A 16980-nucleotide genomic window follows, 5' to 3' on the forward strand; every position below is an offset into this window, starting at 1 on the left:
GATGCTCTTGATATTCTTTTGACTTGATGGTGCACTGATTTTTTTCCTGATAATGAATATTCATAAGTTGAGTGTTACCTCATAAATCTGGTGATCCTATTTTGAATGCCCTCCCATTACTCGATTGCTCCATCCTGCATTATTTTTCTTTATAGCACTTTTAGTCTTTGTGTTATTATTATTGCTGTTACTGTCGATTAGCAAAATGTGAGAATGGGGTAAGTGACTTTTTTTAAACTGTCGTGTCCCTTCAGCAGCGCCTAGGACAGAGTAGATAGGTCCTCACTAAATATTGTGGAATGAATAGTCCTTTTAGTCAGTAATAGTCTTTGTCCTTTTAGGCAGTACAATCAAAACATGTTGCTTACTTGTTTTTTCAGTACAAAAGGGAAAAAGTAAAGTAAATGTTCCAGGTAGTATCACCTTCCAGGTAACCATGTAACTTATTTATACATAACACAGTTTTTCCCCACAATAAAGAGTCCGGGCTGTGCACACCATTTTACAACTTACTTTCTTCACCTAACATTGTATGATAGTATGTTATGGTGCAAATAAAACATTTATAATGTAACCACTCCCATCTCGATGGACAGTGTGGCTTCAGCCTAACAGGTCCAGAATCACGTATCTGCAGTTTCAAAATCTAAACGTCTGAAAACAAAAGGTCCTTCCTTCCTTCCATCCCTCCCTCCCTACTTCCCTTGATAACCTGTGATGTCAAAACCCTTCTTGAGCTGACCGGAAGTTCTTTATAGTCTTTATTCATCCACCTTAGTGTGAGTGTACCCGTATGCGTCATTCACATGTCTTCATGTTTGAATATCTGCTGTTTCCCAGCCCAGGAGGGTGGGCGGCGGTCGTGGTGAGCTGTGTGAGCTAGCATCTGCTCCGCGTACCCACAGTCTGTCCAAAATCCAAAGCGCGGAATTGTAAAATGCATCTGTCCCCCAAAATCCTGCCGCGTGGATTTGGAAAACAATCTTTTCATGCTTATGCGAGTATCTTTTTTTTTTTTAAAGATTTTATTATTTCCTTTTTCTCCCCAAAGCCCCCCGGTACATAGTTGTATATTCTTCGTTGTGGGTTCTTCTAGTTGTGGCATGTGGGACGCTGCCTCAGCGTGGTCTGATGAGCAGTGCCATGTCCGCGCCCAGGATTCGAACCAACGAAACACTGGGCCGCCTGCAGCGGAGCGCGCGAACTTAACCACTCGGCCACGGGGCCAGCCCCCTTATGCGAGTATCTTTAATATACATTCCAAGAAGTGATTCAAAGGAGGTATCGTGCAGCTTTTGAAAGTAGGGAGAAAAGTAGTATATACGTTTTTTAGAAAGAAGAAATGGAATTAGAATTTTGGAGCACCTTGGATTGTTATTCAGTAATATGTTAATGAATTTTTTGCAAACTGGTTTAAATTAATGTTTCCAATCATTCAATTTTTAAAAGTAATTTTTGTATATAGTGTACATACTCTTTTGAAAGCCATAATTTATTTAACCAAGCATTTTGGTAATTTTAGGTTATCTCCAAAGTTTTGTTGTCACAGAGAGCAGAGGACAGAAACTGTTAGCTGATAATGAGTACAATAAAGCAAAAATCACCAAATGTCAGGCAAAAGGTTTCTAAAATGTTTAAGTACACAAGCTGACTCAAACATCCATGGTGCACAGCAAGTACCAATATTTGCGAAAGAGGGCTTGGGGATTTGCGTTTTTGACTGAATTGTCTCCTCCCTCAAATCTGGTTCTGTCTGGTTCTCTGCTGTTTGGCGGCTGATTGTGTTCAGGGAAACAACAGCAAAGAAGCGACTGGTTTTGTTTTGTGAAATATTGAGTGACATCTATTATATGGAAACAATTCATTTTTAAAGTGGTCCTCACCCCTCTCTTGCTCATAAACCCTGCAAAAGATGTCACACTCTACCGCAGTGAAGTCTCTTTTTGGAAGGGGACACTAGGTAAAGGCTGCCTTAACTGTGTGTGCACCTCATGGTAGGGCTGTAACATCCAAGTCGTTACTAGTTTACTGGGCTTTCTAAAGCAGCAGCAATAATGCAGACTTCTCCAAAACACAGCACTCTAAACATATATTTTTTATTGCAGTTAATTGAGACTGAGTGAAAACCCAAAATAGAGATTTTGGTTAATAAATGCTTCTATAAACGCAACAACAACAACCAACCATGGTTTCTGACACTTTCAGCTATAAAATAACACATTTACAATGAGACTATTTTTAAATGCGGGCTATACACAAATGTAGGAAGGAAAAAATCTCCTACTCCTACCACTTGGACAACCAGTGTTCATATTTTCGTGTACTAGTGCTCTGACTTTTCTGTACATGCACTGTTTACATACTTGAAATTGTGCAAAACACAATACCTTTTTAAAACAAAAGCACATTCTCCCTGTTAACTCTGTCAGTGCTTTTATAGTTAAAATAGCCATTAGTATTTTCCTGATTATAAGAATGATTATTGTGGAAAATTAGGAAAGTAATCCAGAATAAAGAAAAAAATCACCCATAAATTCATCAGGCAGTGTTGTATATGTATATTTTCTTCATATATGTAATATACGTCTTTACATCGCAGAACTCATACTGCGATGTCCTCACCATTCCAAACTTAAACATAATTTTTATAAACTATTTGAAAATACCTTTGCATGCAGATACGTGGATGAATGCTTTTACTGGGGAAAATAGGAAAGTACAAAAGAGAATTAAAATCACTGGTTCATCTTCCCACCAGCAGTAACATCTGATATTCTTCTGGTGTATTTATTAACTCAGTCTTTTTAAAATGCATACATTTACATTTTTATGAAAATAAGAATATCATACTGTTTTTTAAACAATAAATTTAATGTATTTCATAGATACTTCAGCCTCTTACTGGAGACATTTGGATTATTTTCATGTTTCACCGAGTATATTTTTGGTAATGTTTTTTCTGTATTTTAGACTTGTTCCAAAGTAAATTCTAAGTAATAGAGTTACTTTGTCAAGAGGTGTAAGCATTTTAAAATCTTATCGTTTAAAAAAAGAGAGAAGGATTTTCAAAAGAACCGTACCGACTTAACGACCCTCCCAGCAGCTCATGGCGGTTTTTACGCTCCTTGCCGACTGTAGCTTCAATGACGTTTCAGCGCGCTTTGTTTCGGGGTAGCTTTCCCTGTACTCACGCAGAAGCCTGAGTGTGAATTTGTCAGTGAGATACTCTGCAGGAGGCTTCTGTCATTAATAATTGGGAGACATTCAGTCACAGGACCTCTTTTGCCTGGATTTGTCAGCGGAGGTGCAGGGGAAGCCAGTGCCGCGTGGAGAGTAGGGAGGGGAGCTCTGGCCCGAGCCCGTGTTCCGTCCTCTCCCAGCTTCCTGTCTGCCGTGGGTGTCGCAGCTGCGGTCACTCTCTGCGCCTCTTGCTCCTTCCATGTTCTCCTGATGGCATTTGAGGGTGGACTTCAGGTTGGGTCCTGAGAGCGCCTGCCCTACTGCGAAGAACGAGCATGAAAAGCTGGCTTGATGTGCAAAGGAAAAGCAGAGCTGAGGCCCCACGTGAAAAGCATTGATTAAATAATCATAATATATTAATATATGATTTACGTACCATTTATATTTATGTTATGATTATATGGTTATTTGTTTATTGACATAGTTTCTGCTACATAGAATAGCTGCCCCTTTTTACGTGTCACATTAACTAACTGTGGTTGTGTTTACCGTTGGAAGTGTTTCGGCATAGGCGGCCGGGTTCTCAGTGCTGTGGTGTTGTGAACAGCACCTGCCCCTCAGCCCTACCAGTTTGGTTTTCCATCCAAACACTCAGGGCTCTCCTGCCTGTCCTGATGACAGAGACTGATGCTCACCTTCACTGCCTCTCTGCTCCCCAGGCTTTTACAGAACGTGCCTTCGTTTGGGACTTCAGAGCCTTTGAGGTGCAGCTCTGATGTCTGTCTCTACTTTCCCATATTTTCTTTCTCTTTTAAGGCTTCATGCAAAACTCTTACTCTTGTTCTGCTATCCCTTTTCTTTTCCAAACTCTTTTTCCATTCTCTAATTGTCTCCTGGAGGCACAGCTTGGGAATATTGGGACCAAATTTCTCATGTTATGTTACTCCCAAAAGAATGCAAAGAGCCGTGCATCCTGTTCTCCTTTTTTGCTTAAGGGAAATGGGCAGTTGGCTAAGGATCACTACATAATCAACCGTGTGCAAACAGTCACTCCAGGATCCTTGTTATACCAACAGCCGCCCACACGCTGGTCGAGTGTTCAAGTTCCAGACAGGGACATTTAGTAGAGTAGGCAACAAAAGGCATGTTTGTTTATTAGAAACTTTGCTTTGCAACTTTGTGAACCAGCACAGTTGGTCATAATTAGAAAAAGTCTTGAGTGAGCTGTTCTCCCTGTTTTGAGAGACAAATGCTTCAAAACGTTTTGATGTATCTGGACCACTTGCTCTTGCTAAAGACATCAGATTTACTTCTGAAGAACCTCATTGTCCCCTCGCAACCATATGTCTGTTAGCAGTCATTCTGAATATCCAGATACTTAGCCACTAGTATTTTCTAAAACAATATTTAAATAGTATGCTGTATAAACCACATTTCTTTATTTCCTTCAAATGAGCCTTTTTTCATATATAAACTTTCTGGTGAAAATGATAGAAATGGACACTTTGTGGCAGTTTCTTTTCCTTAATTTATTAGGGTAGGCGAAAATTCAATAGATAAATATGGCATATGTATATTTCAGATACCAATGTAACAGTCACTTGAGTTCCTTAAGCTTGTTACAGTGGCGTTCGGTTAGACCCAGGATGTTAATGGTTATGTCCCTCTTTTGCCACCTCTTCACCACGTGAGCTGTCCCTTGCGTTGGATGTGCTGGGGAAGCTGCCTTCCTCTTCATGGACCCAAGTTTAGGAAACATAAATCACCATTAGTAGGTTATTTGCAGAAACCAAAGCCTAGATTGGAAGAATTGATCAAATAAGTGCTTTTGAGAGACAAATAATTTGTTTAAATACAACATAGCAGTTTAAATTCTGGGGAAATCTAGAGCCAAATACCCTGACCTTAATGGCTTTGGAGAAAGTATTGCTTTTCATAGTCTCCAACCCTTGGAAAGCAATGGCTTCTTCAGCCAGTCATGCAAAAGCAGTTCCAGAACACACACAGCCCCGTGTTTTTGATGGAAGCTGAAAACAGCAATACCATGTATGAGTGGAATACATTCTTTATTACTTCATCTGTAGAACATTTTTGTGGTGGGTATAAGAGAATGAGAAACGTAGGCTGCACAGTGCTTTCCAGGTCTTCCACGGTCTCTTTCTTTTCCTATTTTTTCATTTCTTTATGATGAAAACCGTGATCCGCCTTGAGGAAGCCAGGTGGGCTGAGGCACAGGATTTAAGGCACAAAGAGTCGTCTTGGCTGCACGCTCCTGCTCGCATTTGCCCTCTGCCATGTCCTTTGTAACATCACACCTAAGGTGCAACAAGCAGGTGGGACTAACCTGCTGAAGGTGCAAATTCTAGAACTTTCCTTCTCCCTAATTCTTCAATGTTTAATTCTTGCTACCAGGAAGTACTACCCTAAATCTCTCAGGCTGTCTTCAGTTATTTCTTGAACTTGTTTTTTTGACACAGAGCACTAAGCAGAAATATAATAACCAGCAACCATTTCTTTTAAATACGTATCAAAATGTCTAATTCTGGACTTTACACCTCTACAAGGAAATTGTATTAGAGTGTATCTAGGTGTCATTTCTGCAGGAGCACTGGAGACTGAGTAAGCTTCCTGTTCTGAGGCATCTGCCTCCTGCTGGAACCACGTGTACCAACTGCAGGGGTCTGGTTAAATGTTTCTTCTAGTCTTGCCTCTGCCTCCACACTATAACAGGATTTTTTAACTCCTTTCTATAGATTCTTGCTTAAAGGTAAATCTCAAAAGAAAATGCTAATATTCTCCTCTTATGCACTGGTAAACAGCAAGCAACATTTCAAGCTGTCGCTTTTAAATACCTGTTTAAGTAGCCTGTTTATATTATTCTGTGCAAACTTTTTTGAAATCGTATAAAATATACACACAGTTTGGTCACCATGTGGTAGAGAGAGAAATCAATAGGTGTCATTTCTAAATAATCTGAAGGGCATGGAAGAAATGAGCTTTATTAATAAAAGTAGAGAATTATGAAATTATTTTTAAGGAACTATTTTTTTCTTATTATTACTTATCAAGGTTTTCCTGTAATAAGATACTATGCTTCCAAATCTAGAAACATTTTTGTTGTTGTTGGCAAGGAAATATACTGTTGACTTTGATTGTAATCTATTTACTTAGAATGAGATCTCCAATATCATTTAGAAAATGTCGTGTGGTCTGGGGAGTATAAAGTTAGGCTGTCAGACCCAGCTCCTGCTTCTCTCTCAGACCAGCCGCTGTTCTTGGGAGAAAATATAAGCTCCGCTATCAGACTTAAATGTCTTGTAAAACTATTGAGTGGTTTATTTTATGGTTTTCAGAAACCTCTCACTTCAGTAGGTAATCTGTGCAAACTCCTATTACAGAGTAATAAGTCCTAAAACCTACGGGAGTCGGTTTCTAGGTGTATAAATCTTTGGGGTATATAAGGGAGGCTAGGAAGGTAGAAGCAGATAATTATCACTGTGGTGCAGGTAGGCTGTTAGCTTTAACCTTTCTGATAAAGCCCCCAGGGCGTTCATGCTAAGCAAGCACTGGCTGCTTTTGTTTGACCATTAAATCTAGAACAGGTAGTGCCTGTTAGTGCAGAACGATTCTTGTGACCAGACGTCCATTCTGCACGGTTTCTCGTGAATTAACAGAATTACACTCATATTATTAAAAGCACAAATATCTGTTTAAATTATAGGGGACTTCCGTTGCTCTCCTGCTAAAGTGAATAAGTATTTTAACACAAAGACAAGCCTTCAACCCATCTTATTCTTTGAGGCCATGGGAATATCATCCTTCACTGGCAGAAAGATCAGAGAGGTGGGGGAGGGTGGGAAATAGAAAATTCCAGCCTGGTTCTTTCTACTAAACACTGAATACACCTAGATAAAGGAGGAAGAAACCTCCTGGGGAGTCCCCCCACTCCCACCCTCCAGAAATTCTCTGAGCTCTTGCAGATGTATCAGGAATGGAGTGGGGAAGGGAGTTTGGGGCAAGCGAGAGGCAGCATTTGGGAAAATGGGGATGTGTGTCTGTCTAGTCTGTCTGTCTACCCATTCACTCATTTGTTCCGTCACCCGCCTTACCAAGTGTTCCATGTCGTCCACGGATCCTTCAGTTGTCTTTCCCTGTGACGCCTCCTCTCTCTGAGATTCCTCTCCTCCTGCAGGCTAGCTTCTGTCCTTCAACCCCAGGGCTGCAGTTTTGTCTTTCCAAACTCGACTGGAATCAGATCTGATCATCGGAATTCTCCCGCCTCCAATAAAAAGATTAACAGCTAGGACATAGAAGCCGAGTTTTAAAACATCCTATGAAACATTTTGTAAGTCACGTTCTAGTGAAAGCACTTTATTGTTTCTAGTTAAGTCAGAAATAGTTGATGCAGGCTGAGTACTATTCTACTCTCTCCGACATGCCGTACTTTGGACCTCGGATTATCGCTTCTTAGGAAATACTCCCAGTCCTACAATCTATCTTCAAATATGCACAGCTAATATTTGCCCTGTGTAAATAAGTATTCATTGCAACAAGTGTAAATTGTCTACCTTGCCAAAGTGATCATTTTTTTTAGTGAGAAAGAAAACAGATCATCTTTTTTTCCTTTTAATCCAACTCCTAGATTTTGATGAATTGTTAGAAAATCCATCTGTTTTTTGTCACTTCCTATTATTTAGTTACAAGTTTATTTTTAGAGCACAGTTTACACAAGTTTTATTAAACAGTTTGCTTTTTATTGGCTGGTTCTTGATCTTGTCTGTAGAAAACTTAGAAGTGTGTATTTCAGAATCACAGCTAAAGAAGCGCTCAGCTGATAAGCACAACAGTGGACAGAGATAAGTGAGCGTGGAGGATGAGAACAGAGCATGGAATATTCCTTGGTTTTCTAATTATTTAGAAACTGTGTATCTCAGTGGGCTATAGCTTTTTTTAAATAAAACAGCTTAATTGAGTTATAACTTACATCCTATAAAATTCATTTGTTTTAAGGGTACAATTAAATCATTTTTAGTAAATTTACAGCATTGTGCAAACACATCACTATCTAATTTAGAACATTTCTGTCATCCCAGAAAGAAGCTTCTGGCCTATTTGCAGTCACTCTCCATTCCCACCAGCAGCCACAGGCAACCACTGTTGATAGGCTGTGTCTTTCTGTAACAACTGGATGCAGAGCTGAAGTTGTCCGATCTTCCTTAACACAGGATAATAAATAAGTACCAGGAATCAAAATGTCTCTTCTCCACCCAAGCATCTGTCTCCCAAGGTTCAGAAGTGCATGACTGGTAGCTGCTTTTTCAATTCTATCTTTTACATTAAAAAAATTTTTTTTCTCAATCCATTTTCAGAATAGTGTCACTAAGCTCTCTTACAAGCCTGCCCCTTTCCCTAATTTCGATCTCTCATAGCTATGCAGATGTGAGAGCTAGAATGATCTAAAACAGACTCTTTTTCACGTTACTTTTGTTGGGAAAGTATTTTACAAATATCCGTGATAAGTTTTTAGTAAGCAGTGGGATCTCCTTTTCAGTTTTCAAGAACTTCTTAGTAAAAATATTTAACAAATTTTGTGGGTGCTTCTGGAATAGAAGGCTGCGACTCGCAAGGCCCCTTGCATCTGTAAGCATGTTAATGCACAGCTGTTTTAGGTGGGAAAATTTGTACAAGCAAGTTAAGCTCTAACACTGTTAATAAGGAAAAGTTGAGATGTGCTGGTCTCTGAAGAAATTTTATAGGTATGAAATTTAGTTAAACTAGATCCTGTTAACATAGAGATATATCTGTATTATGAACTTAATGTGATTTATTAGTAACAGTAACTATAATTAAATGGCACATAGGGTAACAGAGACATGCTTAACAGACTCCTTCCTCCTCCCCGTAAGAGATGGGAATTATATATTAAATTTTTTCTGAAAAAAAGTTCAGTTTTCTGAATAAAAATTGCTGTGGCAGGTATCCCATGTATAAAGTAGAGGAAGATGGGCACGGATGTTAGCTCAGGGCCAGTCTTCCTCAGCAAAAAGAGGAGGATTGGCAGCAGATGTTAACTCAGGGCTAATCTTCCTCAAAAAAAGAACAGGGGCTCCTGAGGTCTGATTTCTGGTTCAAATCGGGGCCGTGCCACTTCTTACCTGCCCGACCTTGGACGTCTCATTTTATCTCAATTTCTTTTCTTTGAAATATTTCCTAGGGTTGTTATGAGGATTAATTAGATAATACACAAAACACAGTACCTGGCACATAAGTAACATCGGCTGAGAATGTTACATTGTGGCTGTTTGATTCTACAACTTGACTTTTTAATGGCTTTATGGTGACAACTGGGTTTTCTTTTTTAAAATTTGAGAAAGATTGTGTGTGTCTGTTAAACTCGTCAGTTCTTTGTTTCCATTGATATTTAATTCAGTTCTGTTTTAAGACCTAGTTTTTCTCAAGCCTTTAAACACTGTATAATTTTTATTCATAATTCCAATTTGTAAATAGTAGAAATATTTTCTTTCAACAACGTTTAACTTCCGTCTTCAACAGATTACATTTTTTAAATATTACAAACCATATATAAACTTAGATAAGTTTCCTTGATTTTTAAACTATACTTACACATTTAATACATCTTACCTTCTTATCTACTGCAAATGCACAACCAGGCCAACATAGAAATTTAGCAAAGTGTTTGTAAGCCCTCGGGCAGGAGCTCCTGTCTGTGCTCAGTGTCCTCTGCGGATGCCATCAGTGAGCCTCAGGTCAGAACTGCTGTGGGAGCCTCACGGGGTAGGGGGGGTCATGAGTCACACTTGGACCTTTTCTCATAGCCTTGAGTATCTGCCATGTGGCCCCTGACCTGTTTTTCCTAAACCATAACCTCTGATATGAATGATTTACATTCTACATGTCCTATTCAGATCTAAGTGTGAACTTAATTGGATACTGTGTCCGTCGTATGTGGTATTTATATACTTGTCTCACTGTTTCGTGCAGTTACTATATCAAAATACAGGTTTTATAATATTAAGATAACTATAATTTATCTAATTATAATTTAACCAATACCCTGTTGTTGGATACTAGGCCATTTCCAATTTTCTCTTATAAATAACTGTGTTGAAAGCATACTTATAGAAATATTTTGTGTACATCCATCCTTATTTCCTTTGGATAAACTCCCAAAATGGAATAACTGGCTGCCATTTCCCCGATATTAGTTATATAATGTAGTCTGACATCTACGGGGCAAACCCTCTGCTGCTGCTCCCATTTTACTCCCTGGTAAACCTTAGAATCATTTTGTCAAATTACAGGAAAAGCCTGTTGGTATTCTTAAGAGAAAATGACTAATGTTGTATTAATATGGTAATGCCAAACCCTTTATGGTATAATAGAGGTGGTGGCAATAAAACAGAAGCAGAACAATATGTTTTCTTGTAAAGTTCCCTTAAGGGTGAAGACAGGAGCACCAGTGGAGGACTTTTCCTCTAAATGTTAGAATGCATACTCCACAGCTACGATGTGATATTGGCATTGAAAGAGTGTAGCTATATACGCCTCTATTCCTCCTATTGAATACTTTCTCTCCCAACAATCCAGGTGGATGTTGAATTTTATCAAATGCCTTTTTGACTTTACTCAAGATGATCATCATATCTTCGTTTGTTATTTGCTGAGGAAGATTGGCCCTGAGCTAACATTGGTACCAATCTTCTTCCACTTTATATGTCAGTTGTCGTGACAGCATGGCTGACGAGTGGTGTTTGTCTGTGCCTGAGACCCAAACCCACGACCCCAGGCCGCCAAAGCAGAGTGCGCCAAACTTAACCACTATGCCATGGGGCCAGCCCCGAAGATGACCATGTCTTTTCTTTTTATATATGTTTGTATTGTATTACAATAATTTTCTAATTTGAAACCTTCCTTGCATTTCTGGAATAAATCATACTTAATTCTAAAAAAAATACTAACAAAACATCAGTGTACTAAAAGTTTCAGAGTTTTGCACTTGCCTACAAAAGGAAGATTAGTTTAACTTTTAAATATCATCCAGGTTAACTTCCAGTATTTTGCAATGTAAGAGAACTTGGAAAGCTTTTCCTCTGCTTTGTGCTCTGGCATAGACAAATGAACTAATGGGATTGCCATCCTCCAAGAGGAACTATTGTGGCTTTTGTCATTTTCCCAGATACTTACCGGTAGGAAAGGATCAGCATAGGAATGGCTATGTTGTAATCATCACCTTGATGAGAAACACTGCGTCTCAAGATTGGTTGACACATGATGAGTGTGCCTTGTATATTTAATCTTCTTAATGAAATCCCAAGGAAAATACCAACCCTGCCACTAATGACAGTAAACGGGCTTGGCTCTCACAGAGTGCTCCTACTCCTGGGAGCACAAAGCGCTTCATGATTAATTATTTCAGTCATTCTCACCGTTGTCCCATGAGGTGGGTGACTGAGTGCTTCCTTTAAAAAAAAAAAAAGAAATTAATTGTACTTTCTTCTGTTCTACATTCTGTGTTCTAGAACTAAGTAGCTACCTTATAAAGAGCCTCCGTATGTCCACGGGTGGCCCTGGCTTTCAGAGTCACCAGCCGCTTTTGCATACAAACCCCAAGCTCAGAGCAGATGTGGGGGAGTAAAGTCGGAGGGAGTTTGGATGGGAGGTTGGCAGGATGCCACGCGTTGGATGGCCTGGAGCTGGTGAAGACAGAGGGCGATGGCCGAGCTGGTGCTTTGGGACCTCCGTTAGAAGTGGTGATCCGGGCCGTGGAAGGTTTGCCTTTGAAAATATCTTCCTGAGGCCCTTCTTCATTATGCTGACTCTTCCCACAACGTTGTTGCTGGGGTCCTGGAGAAAGCTGCCAGTCCAGTTTTCCAGAGAGGACGCTGGTCCTTTCTCATCCTGCTCTGATCTTAGCAGCTGGGGGCTTCACAGGGACAAGAGGAAGGTGAGGTGTCGGAAACCCTCAGTAATGCCTCTCAGCCCGTCTCCATCCTCCGGCGAGCCTCCGTTTCTCTGCCAGGCTCGCCGTCCTCTTGCTTCCACCTCCTCAAAAATGGACGGCGCCTCTCGGGATGCCTCTTGCCGGGGAGCAGGGATGCTCGAAAGCTCCGGCCCTGCCTGGTGCTCGCCGCCTCCTTCCTTTACACTGTGCCATTCAGTTCTAGTTCTGTCTCTTCAGTTAGACGGCCAGGTCTGGGGCCATGTTTAGGTCACTGTATTTTTGGTTTCCACTCCTTTTAATTAATTGCCCCTGCGTAGCCCTCAGCGCTGGGGCGTGAGGTGCACAGTGAACACTTGTGGTGGATCTCCTTGCCGTTCACCACTGTCCACAGATACCGCCTGTTCGGATTGACTGGGCCATGCTAACTTCTTTTTTCTTTGATTAAAAAAGGCTTAGCTGTCACCACTTTGAGTTTTTCCTCCCCCTTATTTTTTCTCTAAGTTACTGAAAGGGAAGCCTTTGAAATGCAAAGGATTATGCTTAAATTGTGCAGTGTTCTCTGGGTGGGGACTAATTATGAGGTTTGCAAACCTCTTCAGGTGGTTGGGTTCTGCAGCACGACTAAAATACTGCTTTCCTAAATTGAGAACAGCTGGGGCCGTGTGGCCAGCAAGTATAAAAGAGCTGGTGCTGGCGCCCGGGCTGGGGAGCAGGCTTAGCTCTTTGGAGCCTGTGGAGCTGAAGCCGAAGGCGCCCGGTCCTCCTCGATGTCGTGGTGGGTAAGGGCCCGAGCAGGGCTTCTGGGGACCAGTTTCTCTTGTTTGGTGGAAATTGTGGTGGCTGCATCAAAATGTTGTTAGTTACTAATCCACCTTTTCGATCGTAGTAAATTATTTTATCCTCCAGGTAACAGGTAGAATTTGTTACCTAAGTGAGACATGGCGAAGGCTTTATCTTTTCACTGTGTTGCCTTGAAGGCTGTCAGCTTTCCTCTTGTATGATGTGCATCTCTGAATATAAAAGAATAAACTGAAGCAGTGCCATTTCAAATATCTTGAGTGCATAGTTCTTAGATCATTTCTTAAAAGTGGTCACTTAAAAAGACTCCAGTTTTTAATAAGAAAACAGAGTTGACTATTTTGACAAGTGCAGAGAGTAACAATTATTCAATGCATGTGAGCAACCCATCACAGTTTTCTATTCTTTCTTTAAGGTTTGTAGAAAAGGTCCAGCCTTGGGAAGGAATGATGAGACCCGAGGGGAGGTTCTGGCTTATTGTGACTTCATGGTTAGCAACAAGCAGCAGCGTCTGGTGCAGTGTTTGTAATGTTGGGTCCTGACTTTTAGTTAAAGAAACTTAAAAGGAATTGATTTCTAAAATGTTCCTATTTATACTGACTCCAGCTCAAAAAGACAAGAATTCCAAGAGAAAACAATTCAATATTTTATAAATAAACTCCATCTCAGCAGCTTTAACTATGTTCTGACGATATATTTATAAAGCAAATGGCTCTGGTATTTGTTTCCTTATTTTGATAATGTTTTTCTTTTGGGTGGTTGGCAATTGGACGAGCACAGTTTCTGAACATACTTTTGTTTTGTTTTTACAGGTGGGGTAGTAACATCTTTTGGGGAAAGAGAGTTGGCTTCCTTTCCTGAAGGTGGTGAATGTACAGCAGAGATGCATGGCAGGAACGATAATCGGTTGACCGCCTTCTCTGTTTTGTGCTAGAAAACAGAATCAGTTGTAAGAATCCATGTTGATCTTGGAAATAGAAGGATTAAAAAAAGTTAAGTTTCCACCAAGAACAAGAACTTTCCCATCTCCCTTTTGATCTGAAGACTGGGGACAATGGATATCATAGAAACAGCAAAACTTGAAGAACACATAGAAAATCAAACCAACGATCCTGCAAACACTTACACGAGACCTGCAGAACCTGCTGGAGAGGAAAACAAAAATGGCAACAGTAAACCTAAGAGCTTGTCCAATGGGCTGCGGAAAGGTGCCAAAAAGTACCCGGACTACATCCAAATTGCCATGCCCACTGACTCAAGGAGCAAATATCCCCTTGAGTGGTGGAAAACAGGCATTGCCTTTGTGTACGCACTTTTCAACCTCGTCCTGACAACCGTCATGATCACAGTTGTACACGAGAGGGTCCCTCCCAAGGAGCTCAGCCCTCCACTCCCAGACAAGTTTTTTGATTACATTGATCGGGTGAAATGGGCATTTTCTGTATCAGAAATAAATGGGATTATATTAGTTGGATTATGGATCACCCAGTGGCTGTTTCTGAGATACAAGTAAGTAGGTCTAAGGTGTTTTTTGGGTTCGCCGCTAGTGTGTATTTAACTGAGAAGATATGTAATTGAAACAACGCTCTTGGTTTTATCTGGTAAATTCGGTCTTACCCAGGCATTTGATGAAAGGAAGCAATAGAAAGATCTACCACATTGAGCAAATCCAGTCCCTATTCAAGAAGCACGTACTGAGCAGCTGTGTAGGAATGTACAGAAGTGCTGTGGCGGCTGATTCAGTTTATGATTGAAGGTGTAGTTCCTGATTTCACGCACCTTGGCGCTGTGCTACTTGTGTGATAAAGCAGGAGGCTTGGAAAGGAGTGACACTCACTTCTCGTGTATTGTAGGCTCTTGGCGGGCGTGGAAGGAGTTGGCCAGGGAGCTGCTTCCTCCATTGCTCATAATATGATGACTACGTGGGCCCACAGTCTATAGCATGTGTTGAGGTTCGCTTCTAATCAGGAGTTCTCAGATTTTACGTTTCTTTTCCTTTTGCCTATTGGCAATCCGGTCTCCAGGGTTTGTTTAAGAAACTGAATTTAGAAATGGGTCCTTGCGGTTTTGGTTTCAGATTTCTAAAGTAAACGTGCTGTCTGGTTTCCCTGTGGCACCACAAAGGAGCTCTCAGTTCACTGGTTTCCGTCTCCCCACTTTGGAACAGCAGGAGTCAGGAAGTAGGAAGCCAGGTGCTCTGGCTTTGAAGACACGTTAAAATAGGACGTAGCTCTGAAGTGGGTATTTTTGCTTCCCGGTGAATTCTGAGTGCTGGTCCGTAAAAGATAAGGCCCTGCAGTTCCCGTTTTCCTCTCACTCATCATTCAGATGTTTGTTCTCTACTTAGATTTTAGTAATTAAATCACTAAAATATGTTTGATCAAAACATTGCCCGTAAACTGAGGCTTTTGAAAATGTAATGTAGGCTTAGTCGATAAAATTCAAAAATTCAAAGTCAATAGGATTTCAGCATTAATGCCACAAGATCATTTTTAGAAGAGAATTTATGCTATATTGTTCTTTCAGTTCGTTGTTGCTTTGAGATTAGATGAATTCGATTTATGTTTGCTAAAGAATTCCCCAAGTGCAAGTTTGCAGTTTTGAAAACTTATTCCATAAACTGAAGTCATTCCTCAGCATTTTCCTTAATATGTGTAGAGACATAGCTATCAATTGTCTTTTACTTAGTACGGGAACTTTCTGCTGCTGAAGTTGTTGGTTATGGCATGCTTTATGCTAAAAGCAAAAAATGTGTTGAACTTTAGCATTTTTCTTTTTAGTGTCTGGAATTGACACTGAATACAAGAGAGCCTCCTTGGGCCAAAGACGTTTGCTTTCTCCTTTAATTTAGAGCAACGTTTTATTCACGTGTGTGTGAAGAGGGAAAGTTTGAAGCGTCTGGTGAGGAGCTTCTCCTGCCCTAAGTACAGTCTGTTTCTTTGCCTCTCCATCCAGAGAGTTGCTGTTCACTGCCTGTCCACTGCCGCCTGAGATTTCACCATGGCAAAACTTGGGGTCACACAGCTGGCCACACAACCCATCATCCAAAACTTGTTGGGGAAATCACACTAATTTTCTTTTTTACTTTTGAGGTAGAACTGGGTCTTATATTTTAGTAACTAGCAGAGTAATTTTTATAACCTGTTTTGAACATCCCAGCTGAATGAGAAATCCTACTTGCTCTCTCTCTTTTAAAAGCACCTTCAAAGCTATGGAAAAAAAAGTCATTAGCAGTGGGTATTTTTCTAAATAAGGCTGCAGAGTACATGTTTCACCTTCTAAGTTAGTTTTCTGTTCTGAGTACGGCTGAGCTCAGTGCTGGACTGAACAGAACTAACATACTTCCTCCTCACTCCTTCGCCTCGTCTGACAGCATGGAGCGCAAGCGAACACTCCTCTGGGACCGGGGGGGTGAATCAAGGGGTGAATTGTTTTTCACTTAACCAAATGGAGAGACTCATCTCTGTTTATCACCCGTTCTTTTTCGGTTCTAGAAAAGGCAGAGCTAGAGTAGCAGGCCTTTGAGAGGAATGCCTTGCAACAAATAAATGCTTTCATCTGCTAGTCCAGGTGGCGTTCCTCTCTATATTTTGACCCCAGAAACCCTGGAATCTTCTTAAAATAGCTACTGGAGCCAGGCAGCTAAAATTAGATTTGTGCATAATTCTTTAAATGAGAAGTCCCAACAGTTACCTGAATTAGGCCTCAATCCATGTCAGACCACAGTCTTGGAGAAAACTTAAAATACGCCACATGCCTGAAGTCTTTGATCAGTACTAGTTTGAAAGTTTGAGAGCTCTGAGAACGGGAGGCCTGGAGTGCTGTAGTTGGTGAGCTGGGGAAGTTACAGCTGGCAATTCCAGGGCTTTACGGATCCCCCCTTCTCTAGTCCCCAGAGCCCAGAGTTCATAGACTCGTCCCCTAACTACACAACAGAAAAGGAGTTGCCATCTCCAGCTGGAAGTGAGGCCCCTCGGAAGCCCCCATGCCCACTCAGGGACCCACGGGCAGGGGTGCACCTGGGCAGAGCCCTCCCCACA

General features: G+C 40.9%; 1 protein-coding gene across 4 annotated transcripts in view; it reads left to right on the top strand.

The window, feature by feature from the left end:
• The window catches only part of SGMS2 (sphingomyelin synthase 2), a 76818-nt gene that overhangs the window by 43332 nt on the left and 16506 nt on the right, over nucleotides 1–16980 (top strand). For all 4 annotated transcript variants that reach the window (XR_006888055.1, XM_046657552.1, XM_046657553.1 and 1 more), the window contains one exon: nucleotides 13753–14449. Coding sequence is in view for 3 of the 4 variants with exons in the window: in XM_046657552.1 (XP_046513508.1) it covers nucleotides 13995–14449 (455 nt within the window). In the remaining variant the exon portion in view is untranslated. The remainder of the gene's footprint in view (nucleotides 1–13752; nucleotides 14450–16980) is intronic.

This window comes from Equus quagga, chromosome 3 (assembly GCF_021613505.1).
Source record: "Equus quagga isolate Etosha38 chromosome 3, UCLA_HA_Equagga_1.0, whole genome shotgun sequence".
NCBI classification, from domain to species: domain Eukaryota; kingdom Metazoa; phylum Chordata; class Mammalia; order Perissodactyla; family Equidae; genus Equus; species Equus quagga.